We start from the raw sequence: 18876 nt of genomic DNA, 5'->3' as shown, positions 1-18876 counted from the left end.
ACAATAGCTTCCTAAATTTTATTAGTACGAATAAACGAACAGTTATAGAAAAAATTAGTCTATAGTGGGATACCAGATTCAGTGTTACATTCATTTAAATTTTAATTATAATTCAACAATTATTAATTTGTTTTATAATTTAAATAATATAATTTATAAAATAATAATTTTAATAATAATTTATAAAAAAAATAGGTGTAAATTTGACAATTTCCATAAATAAAAAAGAAGTGAAAATCTAAAATTGCTTTACATAAATTTTGTTCTCGAAAATATAGAAATTTTTTATTATTATTAAAGTAAGAAGTGTACAAAATAGTTTTTGTTTTACATTACTAACAAAATTATTAAAAATAATTTTCAAAATTAAATTTTATTGAATAATATATGTAGACAATCTTAATTACATAAGAAATAAAAAAAAGTTAGTTAATTCTTTTTAGTATGTAAATATACATTCCTTATAGTAAGAATAAAAAGTAAAAAAGGTTTAAATTTATAAAATTAAATAAAAATAATTGTATATTCAATATATAATAAGAAAAATATGCAATTTAAAAACCTTTAAAATAATTTAAAAATTTTAACAAAGTATTACAAAATTAAAACAAACTCGCCATAATAGTAATGTAAAAGTAAAGAATAAGCATTTTAAAATTAATAAATGGAGATCTAAAGTAAAAGAAGAATATATATCAAGATATGAAAACCTTTCCGTTGTAAATTTTTCCAACGACGGGTTCGCGATCAAGAGAGATGCTCCGTCCAAACGAATCTTTTCTATAATTTCTCCTGCGGCTTCTTTCTCGGCTTTTATCGCGCCGAGAAGACCGCCTTCCTCTGCTTCTACTTCTGCTCTTTTTTTTATTTCTTTCATAATCCCGTCCTCTTAATAAATTTAAAAAACAAAACTATTTACTTCAAAAGGTTTGAAATATTATTGATACTACTAAAACTATTCCCTTTTTTTTCTCGGTTCAATATGTTACCTCCTGCTATTACTTCTATTTCTTCGTCTATCTTCTTTTCTCTTTTTTGGCTCCTCAGCAAAACTTTGGGTCGATAAAGCCGAAAGTTGATCCATTGCAGATGCAGCCGCTCTTTCATTCTCTTTTTGCTTATAAAAGGATACAAGTTAAATATAGAAAAATATAAAAATCAGTTACAATTTCCAAAGGAATAGGTTGTGCATCAGCAATAGCCAGCCCGGGATACAGTATTTTACGCCTCTCTATATCATCTTCTTTCTTCTCAACTTCTGAAATTATTGGTTCCTAAATAAGAATAGGTAAAACGATTTCAACGAAAAGTTTATGAAAACACTAACGGTGGGCCTTAAAGCTTTAAACAAACGCCAAACGCTTGCAGAAAAAGTATCGCTAAATTCAGCGCCATTTTCCTTTAGTCTTTCGTGAAATTCAGAGTGGGTATTGCAGCTTTCAGCAAGTGATATAATAAACTCAGCTATATACATAAAAATAAAGCAATAAAAAAAATTGTATAATTAAAAAAAACCAAAGTAATAACCAGCAACTTTATCACTGTAGCCCAAATGATTTTCTAATTCAGTACAGATTTTAGAAATCAACTGCAAATTTTCTAACTCTGACAAGGTGGAATTCATTTCACATCTATTATAAAAATATAAAAGCCAAAACTATGATGTTAAGATGTAAAATTTTTTTAAAAAGTTTAGGAATTATTAAGGAATTCTTAAGCACAAAACCATGAACTTGCCTCCTCCAATCACGTGGCCCTCGGTAAAGGCTGATCACAAAGCCTTTAAACGACATAATAGAGAAACCTTGATTTTTTTTGTTGTACACATATTTTATGCATTAGCAAAAACAAGATTTGGTTTTAACAGTTTTTTAAGCTTGTATAATCATTTACTATTTTTCACAGCTTATTAATACTATAAGTTTATTCTGTTTTATATATATTAACCAACATCCAGCTATTATAGGCGTAATCATATACTTTTAAAAGTAACTATTTAAAAGCCTAAAAACTTTATAAACCGGAAATTATATTATAAAAAACTCTTTTAACTATTTATAACACTAATTTCTGCAAGTTTTTATAGCTTTAAACGTGAAAGCTAAAGACGTAACCACTTTGCTTATATTTGAAAAGACCTTTACTACCCGAAACTATTGAAATCTTATTATAATAAGTAATTTTTTTTAATTCTCCCTGAGCTTTACAATACTTCAGTATAGTTTCTTATATTATTTAAGTTTATTAAAGGCCCCAATCACTGGATTATTATGTAGTTTTTATCAAACTGTTAGACCGTTGCACTTTGCTTTTTACATATATATATATATATTGTTGGTTTTAAAAAATTTTGAGGTGCACAACCCTTTTTTACCTGTTTAAACCAAAATAAGTTTTATTAGGGATACATTCTTTTACTGAAACCGAATGGGGGAATTTTGGAAATAAGTTTATTTGCTAGTTTCAATTTATGTGCCCAGATAGTTATAGCTCTTACTTTACTACTAGCAATACTTAAAATCAATATTTATAGCTTATAGGAACTATTTTATTGATCCATTGTGTTAAAAATATTAGTTACTTGCGAAATTTTTTAAGCTAGTTATAGATATTAAGAAAAACTAAGAAAATAAACTGATTTTTCTTATTACTGGTGACTTGCAAATATATAATTAAGTTTTTTTATAATAAATAATTATGGTGAAGAAGTCATTAGTTTTACTGTGTTTATTGGCGTATGATGATAATACGCTGCAGTCGCTCGTTTACAGCTAAGAGTCGAACCTTTGTTTCAGCCTTCAGCAGTTAAAGTATGTTGAACAGTTTATATATATTACTTTCATCAGGTGAAATCCTTCTTGAAAAACATTTTCAAAAAGTTATACCTTCCACTGTTTGTGGACCTCTCTTAGAATTTTTGCGAGTAGGTCACTATCTAGATTTGATCTTAAAAAACAGTTTTCATTAACTTTTATATTATAACCCTTTTTAAAAGATTCCGATTTGAATAACATTCCTTTAATTCTTACGTCCTCAAAATATTTTTTATTTCCTGTTTCATGGTGCGAACTTTTGTTTGTGGGGGTGGCTGAAGAAGAAAGTAAATCTGCACTTATAAATATTAACTTGTAAATATTAGTCTTTTCAACAATATAGCTTCCCCCCTTTTTGTGTATGAATTTCTTCATAAGTGTGTGGATCTTATATGCGATTATTTTGGAAAATGTGAACCCAATATTATTTCTAATAATTTATTAGTTATTTATGAGGTTATTATATATAAAAATTAACTTCCTTCAATTTTTTAAAGCTATGTCAACGTAGATTTTAGGAGAGATGATGGATTTTGGCTTTCCATTTTGTACTGAAGGCAACATTTTAAAGGAAATCGTAAAACCCCCTTCTTTAGTTCGAGAAGCTTTAAATATATTTATCGGCTCAGAAAATAAGTTACTATTATTATTAAAAATATGAAATTCCCTTTTTTAAAATTAATTATAAAAAACCAAAAGTTAATTTTTTTATAACTTTAGTGCTTATTTCTTTTAACAAAGTCATCGAAAACACTAAAGTTTTTATTTAAAAGAAATCTAATTCATTATAATAACATTAAGAATTTTTTGTTTTATAAAAAAATTTTTCATTTTTTTTTTTTTAAAAAAATATGTGGCTGGTCTTTTTGAACAATATTTAATATTAGAAAAAAAATTTTAAAAAATTTATTAGATAATTTCAAATGTTATAATATATATTATAGCTGATGAATTTTTTTAGTTCGGATTTTAACTCTCTTATATTAAAAACTTTATTTATTTTCTAAAAAAAAAATTTATTAAAAACTTTTTTGAAAACTTTTTTTCATGTAAAGGGCAAGTGAACCCCCCAATAGGCGTCATCTAAATATTCCTTGGAGAAAAGCTCGAGTGTGGCACTCGACAAACGATCTTTACGTGGACATCATTGAAAAGGTATTCATGATAATTATTGTTATTATAATATACATAAATAATTTTTAAAAACATATAAATATTAATAGTATTTATATATAAGTAACATTTACATTTGTAGAAAAATAATAAATATATATATAATAAATTTTACTTTAAAGTAAAACTTATTTTAATAACATATAAATAGCTTTTGTTAAATAAATAGAATAAAAATTAAATATATATTATGTAAATTTTACAAATTAAAAGTTTATATAACTTTTACATTATAATAATAATAGTATTATTATATAAAAAGTTTAATTTTAAATTAATTATATTTTTTTAGCTTTACTGCATTTTTGATAGGAATAACGACCTTAAAACTAGTAAAGTTTGTGGAGAAGTTTTTGTTAATGCAAAGTTATCAGTTTGGTTTTTAGTCATTGAAATTTGGTTGCGTTAATTTTTTTTTAATTTTATTTAATTTAAGGGAGTACCCGAAATTTTTCTTTCCTTTAAAAATTCCGGCCTTTTTCACAGTTTGGCCTTCCATCCTTGCGTTCGTCTTAAGAAATGGGAAAAAGTTTAGTTTACTAATATTTCTTTAATAAATAGTTTATAAGTCGTGGAAGCTTTCATACTAATTTTGTATGTAATTTTTAGTTTATTTTTATATATTAAATTTTTTTTTTTCATATTTTTATAAGATCTGTTTTATTTCATAAAAAATAAAGATTTATATTATTTTACCAAATATAATATAAGCTTTTTTTAAACTTTATTATTTTTTGTTTAATTTTAATTTTTTTGGTGTTTTTATGGTTATATTTTTTTTAATTATTTGATTATATAATTTTTATAAGAATCGCGTATTATCTTTTATTCCACCGGAAGGAAAGTTTGCTCTAATGGAATACTCTGTTGAAAAAGATAAGGTATTTTAAATTTTTTTTGATTTTTGATCTGCATTTTTTTTTAAAAAATTTACGCGTTACAATCTAAATCCTTAAAAAAAAATTAAATATTTTTAAATTTACATATATTATTAACTAAAAAACATAAACATGTTTCTTTATAGTTTCCATTACCTCTGCAAATCTCTCATTCGTGGAAATCACAGGGTGACAGCCTTCATTTGAAAGTTGACGTTATGCGGAGCCATATCGTTCCCCCAGAAAAAGTATTATTATTACTATTACTATTATTACTATTATTATTATTATTATTATTATTATTATTATTATTATTATTATTATTATTGTTATTGTTGTTGTTGTTGTCGTTATTATTATTTTTGTTATTATATAACTTAGAACTGTAATGAAGTAATCTTTACTATTTTCTTCCCTTCATCTATAGAAATTGTGGATGTTAAAGCTACACATGGCTTATATGCGTTTGATCCGGTAACTATTCTTATTTATATATTTATTATTCTTATTTTACTATCTATTTTTTATTTTAACTATTATTTCTAATTATTATACTCGTAAATTATTTTACTCTTTTAATATTAGTTTATATCAATTATTATACTTCTTTATACTATTTTATATACAATTTTTTATATAATTTGATATAATATTTATTTATTCGTATAATTTAAGTTGGGGGTTTACTACGTGATATATCATTATAGTTTTTATTATTATATTATTTATTATATTGTATATAAGAATTTTTAATTATTTGTATTATTTATGAATACTTTATATATTTCTCTTCATGTTAATATCTTTATACCAAATTTTTTTAGTATTTATATATTTATTTCTAATTTCTATTTTTTTAATATATTATTTATTTATATACTTTACTTCAGCTGCTTCATAATATTAATTGGGAAATTGGAACAGTTTCTACAGCAAAGATGGCTACTATGATAGCTTATTTTTCAAATCTTGTATATTTACTTCATATTATATATGTACTATTATTATTAATAACTTTACAGGATAAAGAAACTCCCTTATCTTTTAATACTTCCATTAAAGTTCAGTTTAGCATTTCGTCGTATACTTTTTCCGGAATTCAGGTAAAAAAAAAATTCTTGTATCTTTATAAATTTTAAAATAATATTACTATTTTTAAGTCCTTTTTAATGAGGGTGTATTAGTTTATTATTATTATTCTTATTAGTCTTTTTTAGTCTTTATTATTAATGAAAAGTAATTTGGCTTAAATTGTTTTTAAGAATACTTCTCATGGTAACTTATTCTTTTTTTAAATTTTTATTATTAAAAAATTTTTTAGTAAAAATTGTTTAATCGAAAAAAATGCTAACTTTCATTATATATTAATATCATTCAAGTATTAATTTACTTTTGATCCTTATAAATTTTTTTATACAAAAGTAGATTTTTATATTACACATTATTTTCTACTATTTATAAATTTTTTACTGTAGACTTATTTTCTTTTCATAGTAAATTTTTTTAGTACACACACTTTTAATAAATTAATATTTTTTTTTTAAAATTATCAGGTAGATTATCAGTTTTTTTTTAAAAAATCTAGTGTTAATAAAAATATGTTATTAAAGAAATTTAAATTCATACTTTTTTAATTTAAATTTAAAATAAGTTTTTTCCTTATACTTTTAGTAAAGTTTTTTTTGTAAAATAACAAGTTGAGCAATAAAAAACTACAATAACGTGAATTTTTTCAGTACACTTTACATGTGTAATGTAAAAAAAGTACTACAAAAAAAAAAAATTAAGTATATATTTAATTTGCGTATTTTACTGTCTTAAGAGGAATATATTATTAAAAAATTATTAAATTCATCTTTTATGCTTTATAATTTATTAAAACGTTAAAAGTACAAAATAATTTCTTATTTAGATTTAAATTGTATTCTATTAAAAAAAAATTTTTTTCAAACGTTCTGCGAAATTTACTAATTTTGTTTAAATTTTAATTAAAAAAGAAAATTATAAAAAATATCATTAATATTAAATAAATAATATTTTGGAAATTTTATTGAAAATAAAGACAATTTTATTCTTTTATTATTTTAAATACTATAGAAGTTAACTTTGATAAATCACGTGTTATACCATGTGTCATTATACCCCGGTGACCTTACCACGTGCCTTTTCACGTGCTTGTACCATGTACTCTTATTATATGACTATCATGTGTCATCGCACTGAATATATTAAACTATAAAATTTATGAAATTTACTTAAAAATTCATATTTTTATAAGAATTTAATTTTGTAAACTATTTAATATAATTTTTAACTTTTATTGGTTTGCGTTAAATCAAATTTTATATTATACGATTTTTTTTAGAAATCTTTTTTATACTTTTATTTTTACCTTAAAAAAAATATCTTTATGACTAATAAAATATTATTCTACTATGGAAGCCTTTTTAAATCAGATTACGATATTTACATATTGAAAGAAACTTTCATTTTTTTTTTAAAATATATATAATTTTAATGAATAATTTTACTATTTTGGCTAAACTTTATTATAATTGAACTCTTAATTTAAATTATCACATAACGCAAATTTTATTATTTCTGTAATTTTAAACAATAAACTTTATATTTTCCTATAAACCTTATTTTATACTTTTTAATTTTTCTTTTAAGATTATGCGGGAGGAAATATTATCTTTCATAAATACGTTAAAGGTTTTAATATAAAGTTGATAAATTAAATAATAAATATTATATAAACGCTCAACAAATTTTTATTATAATAATTTTGGATTCAAAAGATTTTATTACCAAATTTATAAACTCAGTAATAAATACTTTAAAGTTTAGAAGAATAAATTTCATTAATTATTATAGTTTTTTCTTATACTTTTTAACTTTTTTATTATAGTTATAAAATATTTTAACTATAATTTTTATTTTGTATAAAAAATTTTTACTTAAATTTTATAAAAAAAATTAATTTCTAATTTGATTTTAGATTGAGAAGTTAAACATATTAAAAGAATCTTATTCCGCCCTAAAAGGAGTAAAGTACACTGCAAAAAGCGGAAACGTTGAATTTCGAATTCAGAGCACTTAATATTTTCAAAATAAAATTTAAAAATTTCTATACTATTAAATTTTTTATTTTAATTCAATTTTTAGTAAAATGAAATTGCAGAATTTTCCATTTAAATCTTCAAATGTGTTTTAAAATTTTAATATTAATTTCTATTGAAAAATCTTTAAAATTTATTTTTTAACTTTTACTTTGATTAACATTTTCTTGAAATTTTCCAATTTCTAGAGTGTAAAGATGGCAGTATAAAACAGTATTTTAAACTAAATAAATTCACAGAAATTATTTTTAAGAACACACTTTTTAAATCTCATTAATTTTTTATTTTATGTTTATTATTTTATATTTGATATATATTTATTGTTGTCGTTATCATTTATAATAATAATTTACTTTTTATTTATTTACTTATTATATTTAAGTATTTAGCTTGATATATTTTAGTATTATCCGCTCAAAATAAGTTCAATCTTCACACTGTGTAAAACTGTAGCGTCCATTAGAAAGCAAGAGTTTTGATTTAAAGTAGGCAGCACCCGCTTTAGTGAATAATGATACGAAGCACGTGCATAGTCACGTGGTACATCAGCAGGTGAACATGTGGTTTGAACACACGACTTATCAGAACTTTAATACTCTTATGTTTAGCATTTGCGGATCAAAAGTTGGCATTTCTCTTTATCAATTACTGAGTCGACAATCAAAAGGGCTGTGAATCGCCTTATTTTAATTTTCTATTAACTAAATTTAAATTACCTGTGTACAATTTTGTCGAGTTTGTATTAATAACTTTTTTTAGTACAACTTTATTTCATTTCTATTAGTTAAATTTTAATTTAAAAGATTAAATAAAATAGGAAATGTTATAATCTTCAAATCAAGTTTTAATAGATTAATTAATTAACCGTTAAAATATGTTAATTTTTACATTTAAAATTTATTAACAAAATAAATATTATATTATAAAATATAAATTAACCGCTATTATTTTAAACTTAATAAAATTGTTTAATATCGTGTTAAGTTTTTGAGTAAAATTTTTATGTACACAATTAATAAAATTTTCTTTTTCTAAACAAATTTAACTTATTGGTTACCGTATTACTATTAAAATTAAACTTTTTAAATTAAATATAATATAAAATTAATTCTATATAAAAAAGTAAGTAGTTGTCGGTAACAATTTATTTAATGATTGTTTTAAAGCCGTCTGATCAACTCGGATATTATTAAAAATATTAAAGTGCTTCCCTTATAAAAGACTTAGAAAATCAATTTGAAAAGTTCATCTTCGCGTGGTATTAAAAAATCGCAGTTATAAAAAATGCAATAAAAATTTAAACGAAAAAATCGTATTTAAAAATTTTAAAAGTTAATTAGAAATAAATAAAAATTATATACTCAGTTATAGTAATAAATATACTAATAAATTTATTTACATTATTTTTGCACTTTCTATTTTATAATAATTATTTAAGAAAATTTATATAAAGTGATATTGGATTTCTAAATTTAAATAGAAAATAAACTTTTTTAGCTATCTTACGATATTTATTAGTAAAAAAATTATTCTAGAATTTTTTTTAAAATTCTCTTAAACCTTAAAACATCAAATTTAAAAGATTAAAAAAAAAGCTTGCAGAGACCTTTCGGTCGTTGTTGGTGTTAAACTATTCTGCGTTTTTTTAAAAAAATTAATTTGCAAATTAATTTTTTATAATTTCTCTAATTCTGTGATATTTAAACTAGGTTGTGTATTCTCAAGAAAAAATTCAGTAAAAAGTTTTTGGCACTTCTTTTAAATCTCTTTAAAGCGGTTATAATCAAAAAAAAAATAGTTACGGAAGACTTTTATGTTAAAGCATGAATGGAAACAAATATGAAATTATTTATATTTAGCGTTCTTATTAAAATTTATTTTGGAAAAAAAAATTGGTTTTTTAAGGAATTTCTAACTTTAGTATTACTGTTTACTATTTTATGCAACCTAAAGAAAATTTTGGATAATTTTTTTTAATTCTCTTAAACTCTTTTCTTAACAGCTTTAAATTTAAAAATTTTTTTAATGTGGACTACACTAAAAATAAATTAATCAATTAACGTTTTTTTTTACTTTACAAATTTCGCTGAAGAGAGTTATCAATCAATCTTTATTATAAAAACTAAATTTTAATACAGACAATTTTAATAAATTATTTAGAACACTCTTCCGCTGCTACAACGCTCTGAGTTGAACTCAACACGAAGCAGAGATCCCTTAGTTCCTGAACTGTCCGTGAATAAACTTCAGTTCTTTCTCTAGAAATCTTAAATTTTTTTAAATTTCATATCTAATAAATTATAAATGCATCCACTTAACTTTTAATAAGGAAACACGCTCTTTTATAAGGGAATCAAATAAACTTTGTGTAATATTTGGATCGACATTTAAATTATCAAAAGCGTTTGACTTTAGTAAGTATTAAAATTAGTAAAAAAAAATATATGTATAAATTTCAAATTACACTTAAAAAATGAGTTTTTTATGGTTATTTTAAATAACTGAATAGTATTTAGTTATATTTGAGAGCAAAAGTCCTACTTTTAAATTAAAAGAAAGCAAATTTTAGCAAAAAAAAAAAAGATAAATTCTTTTAATCAACTTTATTAAAAAACTAGAATTAAAATGTACCAAAATAACTTCTTTTTCCTTCGAAATGTGATTAATTTTAAGAATGGTTTCTTTTAAATTGCCTGCGTCTTGTTCAAAAGAGTGAAAACCTTTTTCAAGCTTTGGAAATTATAACGTTATTTAAAACTTAATTTAAAATTATATACAGCCACTGTGCACTTAAAAGTTTAAATAAATAACCTGCGAACTGCCGGAGTCGAGAAATTCTTCTTTTAATTCTATTTTAATTATACACAAGCTTTTCTTACCAACTTATAATAAACTTAGAATCAATAATGATTGGGTACTTTCTGCTTTGGAAAGACAACCGAGTATTCTTGTGGCGTTAGATAATAGACTGTTTAATAAATGTAGCCCCTTTTCAGATAAAACAAGAAGCTCTTTAATATGGCTTTCACCCATCCTTTAATTAAGATAAAATCTAAAAGTAATATAAAAATTCACTTTCACTTAAACATACTTCTTTAAGGTTATCAAAATAAAGTTATGGTCTGCTGTATTGTTTAAAGGAGCTTTTTTGCACTTTGTAATTTGTTCTTAAACTTCAACTTTATTAATATACGTACACAAGAGTGGTATTGTAAGCGCTCCACTTAAAATGAGATGTTTAAATATTACTAAAGCTTCTTAATACTATTTTATAACTTGTAGAATTTAGTTACTGGTTGAGTAGTTGTGGCGCGTTGCATTAAAACGCTTTCCCGCGTTCTTCCTCCCTCGCCTTTGTTACTTACCATTACTCTGCACTCCGCGTTCAGTTTTTCTTTTTTTTTTTTTATGGTCAATCTTTAATATTATTTTTCGATGTCACAAAGTTTTTGATATGAGGTTTGAACATTTTCTTTCAAAGGTAATGCTTTTGTCGTGCTGTATATATAAAATCTTCTTTTACCGCTGGCATCACACGACTAGTACCCGTTTAAATTATTACTAGCGTATTTATTGCTTTCACGATTATTATATTATTTTTTTTAATTAAAATATTCTTATATACTTCTCTATAAACAGGAATTACCCTCTTTAAACAAATAATAATACTTTTATATTTTTACTAAAAGTTAAACACAACCATCTTATTGCCTTTGCCTCTTTTCTTGAAAGCAACTTATTTTCTAAAATTTCTCACGCTTATATGTTTATATAATGAGTGGAACCAAAATTTGAGTAATAATAACAATTCCATCTAGATAAAGTTTCATATTTATATTTCTTTTTACCAAAAAAAAGTCTTAGGTAACTTTACCTCTGTGTTAATTTAATCCCTTAAAGTTCTTTGTATTCCTTCATATTGTTTTCGTCTCGGTTATATGCTAAATGCTACATAAAATAATTTTTTTCAGTGTGTTTTATAGTTTGTAAAGCAAAGATTATTTATTGTCTCGAATATAACACGATCGTAAAAGGCTGAAACAAATTTTTTTCATTTATTTTTTAATTTTAGTTAAATGTGATCAGTGCAGTCACTAATATATCTTATTGTCTGTTTAATATTAATACTATCTATATATTATGTACCGAACATAATTATGTTGCACTTTTAAATACTATTAATTCCTAGAAAAATAAGCTTTTCAAGTAATATATATAATTGTTGAATAAGTTGTTATATTATATGTGAACGTGCAAAAAACAATTTCATATGTTTTGTTCAACCTCCTAGTTAAAGTGACAAAAATTTTTTTTAATTAAAATGTTTATGCTTATAATTGGCACTTTGTGTAAAAGAAAAAGTATAAGTTTATTACCGACTTATTAGAATAATTCAAGTTATCAAAATTATTTATTAAATAAAGACTGTAAGTAACTACTGAATAGATTGCTACTTATTTATATTTGAGAGTTCTGGGCGGTCACTCATGTTACGTAGAGCAAATCTTCTACTTAACTACCCTTTAAGGAACCCGAATAATTTAAAAAATATAGTTTATTTTTTTCCAATACCTCTAAAGTTCAAGTTTTTTTAATACTAAATAGCTGCGCTCGATATAACAAAACATCTTAACACATTTATTAATGTATTAAATTTGATAATGGAAGCTCACTCCTTCGGATGAGCTGGTAGTCGGGATAGGTCTCCACTGGGTGTGTTACCGGCGGGCCGGATACGCTCTTCTACCTCCAATAATTACACTTCTTTAATAATCACTCGACTTATCGGGCGTATGTAAAGCTACTCATTAAAATATAAATCTTTTGCACCTTTTTTTTTACGTTTTTTCCTACATCATCTTTTGAGTTTCAGCCAACCAACTTCTTTGTGTACTGTAGTTCCGCTTAACATTACTTTCTAAATTTAGCAAACATGTGATTGCATTTTATTTCATATTAATAAAGTTGTGTTATACGCTCGCTTCCCACTAATATTTTCCTTCATTATACCTTTAGACTTATGCTTATATGCACATATAGGTTGATATTAGTTTATTAAAGCAAAATTGTTCTTCAACTTCCTGCTAAAAGTTGTATAATGGAAAGTTTTATGAGGACACTGAAAAGGCCGCTGTCATTGTTGAAGTTATTCAAGTGATTGATAAATATAAAACGCTCTGCCGCTGAGAAATAAACCATTACTGCACACTTATACTTATATAAAGGCTATAGTAATAATAAAAATAATAATAAATTTTCAGTACAACTTTTATTTTATTAACAAAAATTTAAATTATTCCATTTCTTTATCACTACCCATTCTTTCCGCAATGTTTATAATAAAAGCGATAGTACAAGTGTCCGAGCGATTCTATATTCCTTTATAGTATAAAAAGTTAAGTAATTTTTTTAAGTTTTTTATATGACAAGTTAAAATTAATATAATTATAATTGGTAATAATCAATAAAGTATTAACAATTGAGCAAGACGGTAAAGTTATAAATACATATAAACTTTAACAATATAAATAAAAACAAACTATTATTGGAATACAATAAAATTTATAATAAGATAATATAAAAATAATATGTAAAACTTAAAATTTTGGATAAAAGTTTTTAAAAAGTTCTAAAAAAATTGTTAAGCTATATGTTATTTGATTGGCTTAAAAAGAAACTTACTCTTAATAAAGGAATTTTCATTTGTTAAAAATTGTAATACGAAATGAAAAGTTTTATGACTAATAAAAAAAGCCCGTGGAGTAAAAAAGTTTTTTTATTGGTGAAAATGCTCTAAATAGCCTTATTATTAATACATTTAAGCGTTTTTTTGCTTAAAAGTTTATTCTTTCCACCTACTGAAGTAAAATAGAAAAGAAAAACCGGCAAAACTTTATTATAATAAAAATATAATAAAATGGAAAAAAACATTCATTATAATGTAATCCCGGAAAAAAATAATAAAAATAATGATGATAACATTTGTAATTATAATAAATATGTAAATTTAAAAAAAAGACCTTAGAAACAAGCTTTTTATATCAGAAAGATAAGATGACATATTCAAATTATCAAAGGAACGCTTGTATGCCCCATTCTAATAATAATAATAAAAAGAAATAATAATCGTCATAATAGTATTTATAATGAATAGTAACAATAAAGAGTTAATAATTAACATTAACCAAATAAACAAATTGGGATGGGATTGGAGGAAAGTCACATAGGAATCTCCATATGATCAATAAACAAAACTCTACTTCATTGGCTGGAAGATTCGAGAAAAGTTCATAAAGATACCGTAATGGGTCGGGAAGCCAGCAGGCCTTTATGTAAATAATAATAATAAATTATAAAGAAAAATAATAATAATAAAATTAATATTTATATTAGTATATCAGTAAATATAATAAACCCTTAAAAATATAGCTGATAGCTTTTCAGTTCTTATTAATAAATCGCTATTGTCATTGGTCAGTGAATTTATTTGCAGGTGCCATTCACCAATCAACTTATAGATAAAATATAAAAGCGTTTAATGCTTTTTATATTTTATATATATTGTTCATGAAACTTAATGGAAAAAATGTAGAAGTATGCTTACAGTAGCTAGCAGAGATTGCAGTTCATTATAAAAAGAGCAGAGAAGACGAGGATCTGCATAATTTCCATACAGTGTAATATATAAAAAAATATTAAAAAAGGCAAAAAAAACTCGAGACTAACGAGAATATAGTGAAGTTTATAATATAAATTAGTAAATGTTTTATTATTATAAATATGGTTATATTACTATTAATACTGGCATTTTTATTTTCTTATTTATCTAAAAGTTTTTAAAGCAACGCGTCGTCAGGCGCTTATAGCACATGGAATTCTCCTTATTTGCTAATATTCGCACTAAATGAATAAAATTCTAAAAGTGAAAAGAAACGCCTCACTTTTAACTTATTCATTGGCTCTTGAAAGCGTAAAAAGTTGTAAATATTTAATAATGTAGCAAATAAGGAAAAAAAATAGAAGAAAAGCAAAGTTTTAATTTTTCTGAAACTTTTTAATAATAAACATTTCTACTTTTTCATTAGTCCATGAAGCGTTAAAGAGTTTGAAATATTTTGTAATGAAAGCGAAGTTTTTAATGACTTTTGAACTTTTTGAAATAATGGTTATTATAAAGATATTATTATTATTATTATAAATTTTTATATGCATTCTAAAAAGTAATGAAGATAAAAATATTACAACTAAAATGGAAAATCGAAAAATATTTATTTTCGTGAAAGAGCAAATATGCACGTGACTCACACATGGGGACAACGTGACTCATGCCCAACATTACTAAGGTTGTAAAGTTTCGTTATAATAATAAAAAAATATACCTTTAGAAAGAAAATTAAGGATAGCCCATAAACAAGGAAAATCCATAAACAGTTTCTTACAGGAAATATCACTTTTAATTATAATAATAACAATAATAAAAGTATATATAATAATTATTATTATAATATAGAGACAAACCGAGAAAAGGTTGTTGGTTTCGGAAGAATTTCATTATACTCTTTGATAGAAATAAAAGGATCCAAAATGAGAATTTCTTTGGTAAGATGTGAAGAAAGATGGGACAAAAACAGATTTTCTTTATAAGAAAAATAATAATTGTTAAACAAATTAAATAAAAAATGAAAAAAGCGAGTTTCTTGCCATCAACGCAGCACGTAAATAAAAGTCGATTTACAATAGTTTCATTAAAGTTTATGCTTTAATAATAAAAAAAAGGAATTATTATTATTTTAAGTAAAATACTTTAAAGTATAATATAATAATAATAATATACACCAAAAATCAGAAGCAGTTTTGTAATGTGACGGAAATGAACTGCCAATTTCCATGCGCTTTCCAGACCCAATATAACCTAAAACAGTAAATAAACACTTACGTAATCATTATAATTAATTTGCAGCAAAAAATTTCCTAATATAGATAATTAGATTTATAATAATTGGATACGTTCGCAGCTAATGAGGACTGCAGTTAAAGATTGCCCCATCACCATTTATTGATATAAAAATGTGCTAAGGCACGCGTTAGTCGATATAGTAGACCCGACACATGTCTAGCTTATACTTTCATTATTAATATTATTACTATAATTATTACTATTATTAGTATTGGAATTAGTATTAGTATTACACTAATGAAAGTATATAATAATTTCATAAAAGTTAAAAAAATAAAGATTTTACGCGTAAAAAATAGTGAACGTAAAAAGAACCATTAAGCAAACAGCTGATATATACATTACCAATTAGGCATAATCGGCTGCAATGTAAAAGAGATTTTTTACACTTTTTATAGTGAAAAACTCTTTTTAGAGAAAATATTATAAAGCTATACGAAAGCCAAAATTATTTATTCGAGAAACTCGTATGAATACCAAAAAAAAAAAGCACATGGACTTCACAAACGTTACTCGTTTGTGGCCAATTATAAAGTTGGTTCCCCTAAGTGCCAAACCCGCCAGCGGAAAACAAATATTACACTGTTACTTAAAATAATATAGTCCAATATAACTGTAGAATTAAGTCTTCACCAATGGTTGCTATTGTTTAGTCTTAAAAAACAACTCTAATTAGTGTTCGACGTTACAAACGGGCAATGGGTCAAGTAACTTTTCTTTTGTAATAAAGAAGTTTTTCTATTAATATATTTTTTTTACCGTAAAAGCGTTTAGATGAAAGTTTTTAACTACATTAAAAAAGATGAGCTTCATTAACTAATTATTTTCTCGAAAAGAAACTAGTTATGGTGTACTGGAAAAAAAGAGAATTATTTTAATGTTAATATTATCGTTATAATGATAATGATAATAATAATAATAATAGAAGCACCAGAATAATAATGTTGGATTTTTCCTTCTTCTTCTAGTTTGCTTAACTTTGAAAGACTTTTCCAAGCACTTTTTTTTATTTCTATTATTTTTAATATTCTCATTATTATTACTATTTATTATTATTAGTAATTATTTAATTATTATATAAGTTTATAGTATGATTTATTTTGAATTGCTCTTTTAGAATATTTATTTATAGTACATTTATGTTATCATTTGTTTAATAAAAAATTAGTACAAAATACTATAATACAATAAAAACTTTGTACCACTTTCATTAGTTTGCTTTACATTTTCAAGTAGAAAAGAACCTTTAAAAAATAAAAAGCAGCGAAAAACTAATATAGAATAATAAATAAAATATACTTTTTGTAAAAAGAGGTTTATTTTCTTTATTAAGAACTTGAAACAATATAAACGAAACAAATAAAGGCAGCAGTTCTGGCTGGTGCTCTAAAAGTCGAGCAATAAACAGAAAAATCTTTAAAAAAAAATATAAATTCTTTAATTTTGTATAAAAATAAAATAATAATAATTACTTTCGTAAGTCTTCTAAAAAGTTGACTTTTAATATCAATTTCATTCGTTGTTTGATAAAACAATTCATTAATATAATTGTTAAATGATCCACTATAAAGTTTGTTTAAAAATTTTCGAGTAACTTTCCTAAAATGGTAATAAAAATAATATAACCACTAAGAGCTCATTACTTATTTTGGTGGCATTTAAGTACATTGTGAGCTTATAAACCAAAAGGATTCAATAAAACAAAACAATAAAATACCACATGGCTTCAAAAACAAACGTAACAGTCACGTGGGCCACTTCGATGGCAGTTTCCTCGGTTAGCCAGGGAGGATGTGTCCCAAGAAGGGTCAATCCTTAATCGAGTAATGAATTTATCAAACAATAACAACAATAACACTAAATATATTTTTACAATGAAAAGAATTTATTTTAAAAAATCCAAATAACAAAAAAAATAACTTTACAATACTAAACTTTAATATTAATAAAATAATAATTAGTTATAATATTAGACAAAAAAATAATAAATATATAAAATAAAAATAATAGTTGAAGTAATATTGCAAGTTTACTGTTTTGTAGTTCTTTGAAACTCTTTTGTTGGCTTTCAGTATTATATTTTTTATTAGAATACTTATATAAGTAAAAACAAAAAGTAACATTATCTAATAAATTTTATACAATAATAATAAATTGTTATAATATAACATAAAAATATTTATAAAAATTTATATTAATAATGATATTTACTTCATATTAATATACTAAAGTTTAACGTTAAAAATTATTTAAATAAATAATAGTTTCAAATATTTTAATATTATAATTTTTTATTAACTATAAAAAATTTAATAACAATAACGAATAGTAAAAATAATAGTAGTAATAAATATTTATTATACATCACGTTGATACAAGAAAGTTTAACGTAAAAAATATAATAATTACTAATTCATTGGGAAACTTTTTGAAAATAATAATAAAGTTATAAATAATTCTCAGCATATAATATTATTATTTATTGTTAGTATATAATTCAGATGTATTAAAGTTTAAAAAAACTTATACTAACAGTATTAATAAATTAATAATATATAAATTAATATGATAAGTATTAATAAAAATGAATAGTAAAGTCAATGTATAATAAATTTGAATTATATTATAAATAATAATAATAAGAAAAAAAAGGAAATTATAATTTTATTGAGTTAATATGTAATTACTAAAAGGTTAAAGACTTTTAACAACAATAATAACAATTAAAAAAATAGAAATAGTTATTATAAAATTCATAACAAAAATTTATAAAAGTTAATAAAGCTTTTATAATAATAAAAATGATAAAGAAAAAGTAAAGAAATGAACAAAAAAAAAGTTATCAAAAAAAATTCTAATAATAATATTAAATAATTATTAATATTAATAGTAAAAAAAGATTAAATAGTTTTATTTTTTATTATAAATTATAG

General features: G+C 22.9%; 1 protein-coding gene and 4 long non-coding RNA genes across 5 annotated transcripts; 1 reads left to right on the top strand and 4 right to left on the bottom strand.

The window, feature by feature from the left end:
* Positions 1–695: 695 nt before the first annotated feature.
* Positions 696–1624, bottom strand: LOC135144377 (ATP-dependent RNA helicase DHX8-like). The gene is made up of 5 exons (XM_064076422.1): positions 1528–1624; positions 1328–1464; positions 1167–1274; positions 990–1117; positions 696–888 (listed from the first exon to the last, which is right to left on the bottom strand). The coding sequence occupies exons 1-5, from the start codon at positions 1622–1624 to the stop codon at positions 696–698; spliced, it is 663 nt and encodes a 220-aa protein (XP_063932492.1).
* Positions 1625–4423: 2799 nt separating this feature from the next.
* LOC135144362 (uncharacterized) lies at positions 4424–5079 on the top strand. Its single transcript, XR_010283113.1, has 3 exons — positions 4424–4515; positions 4796–4867; positions 5011–5079. It is a non-coding gene; the product is annotated as an uncharacterized LOC135144362 (long non-coding RNA).
* A 5573-nt stretch (positions 5080–10652) lies between these two features.
* Positions 10653–11160, bottom strand: LOC135144367 (uncharacterized). The gene is made up of 4 exons (XR_010283116.1): positions 11078–11160; positions 10905–11020; positions 10798–10835; positions 10653–10716 (listed from the first exon to the last, which is right to left on the bottom strand). It is a non-coding gene; the product is annotated as an uncharacterized LOC135144367 (long non-coding RNA).
* Positions 11161–13281: 2121 nt separating this feature from the next.
* Positions 13282–14645, bottom strand: LOC135144390 (uncharacterized). Its single transcript, XR_010283120.1, has 5 exons — positions 14591–14645; positions 14402–14497; positions 14172–14312; positions 14007–14083; positions 13282–13365 (listed from the first exon to the last, which is right to left on the bottom strand). It is a non-coding gene; the product is annotated as an uncharacterized LOC135144390 (long non-coding RNA).
* Positions 14646–15687: 1042 nt separating this feature from the next.
* On the bottom strand, positions 15688–16951 carry LOC135144406 (uncharacterized). Its single transcript, XR_010283124.1, has 3 exons — positions 16875–16951; positions 15823–15898; positions 15688–15743 (listed from the first exon to the last, which is right to left on the bottom strand). It is a non-coding gene; the product is annotated as an uncharacterized LOC135144406 (long non-coding RNA).
* Positions 16952–18876: the final 1925 nt, after the last annotated feature.

The sequence above is a fragment of the Zophobas morio genome, unplaced genomic scaffold (genome assembly GCF_036711695.1).
Source record: "Zophobas morio isolate AGI-343-1 ecotype UQ-CSIRO unplaced genomic scaffold, CSIRO_AGI_Zmor_V1 ptg000099l, whole genome shotgun sequence".
Lineage (NCBI taxonomy): Eukaryota > Metazoa > Arthropoda > Insecta > Coleoptera > Tenebrionidae > Zophobas > Zophobas morio.
Note: the sequence above shows the minus strand (reverse complement) of the source record. Positions and strands in the feature narration are given on the sequence as shown.

What these genes read in the sequence shown, in the direction of transcription:
- LOC135144377 (XM_064076422.1), bottom strand. Translation starts at nt 1,624, where the DNA reads ATGAATTCCACCTTGTCAGAGTTAGAAAATTTGCAGTTGATTTCTAAA. An exon ending in TTAAAGCTTTAAGGCCCACC is followed by an intron (nt 1,275 to 1,327) that starts GTTAGTGTTTTC and finishes ATTCTTATTTAG; the next exon opens with GAACCAATAATTTCAGAAGT. An exon ending in AACCTATTCCTTTGGAAATT is followed by an intron (nt 1,118 to 1,166) that starts GTAACTGATTTT and finishes TCCTTTTATAAG; the next exon opens with CAAAAAGAGAATGAAAGAGC.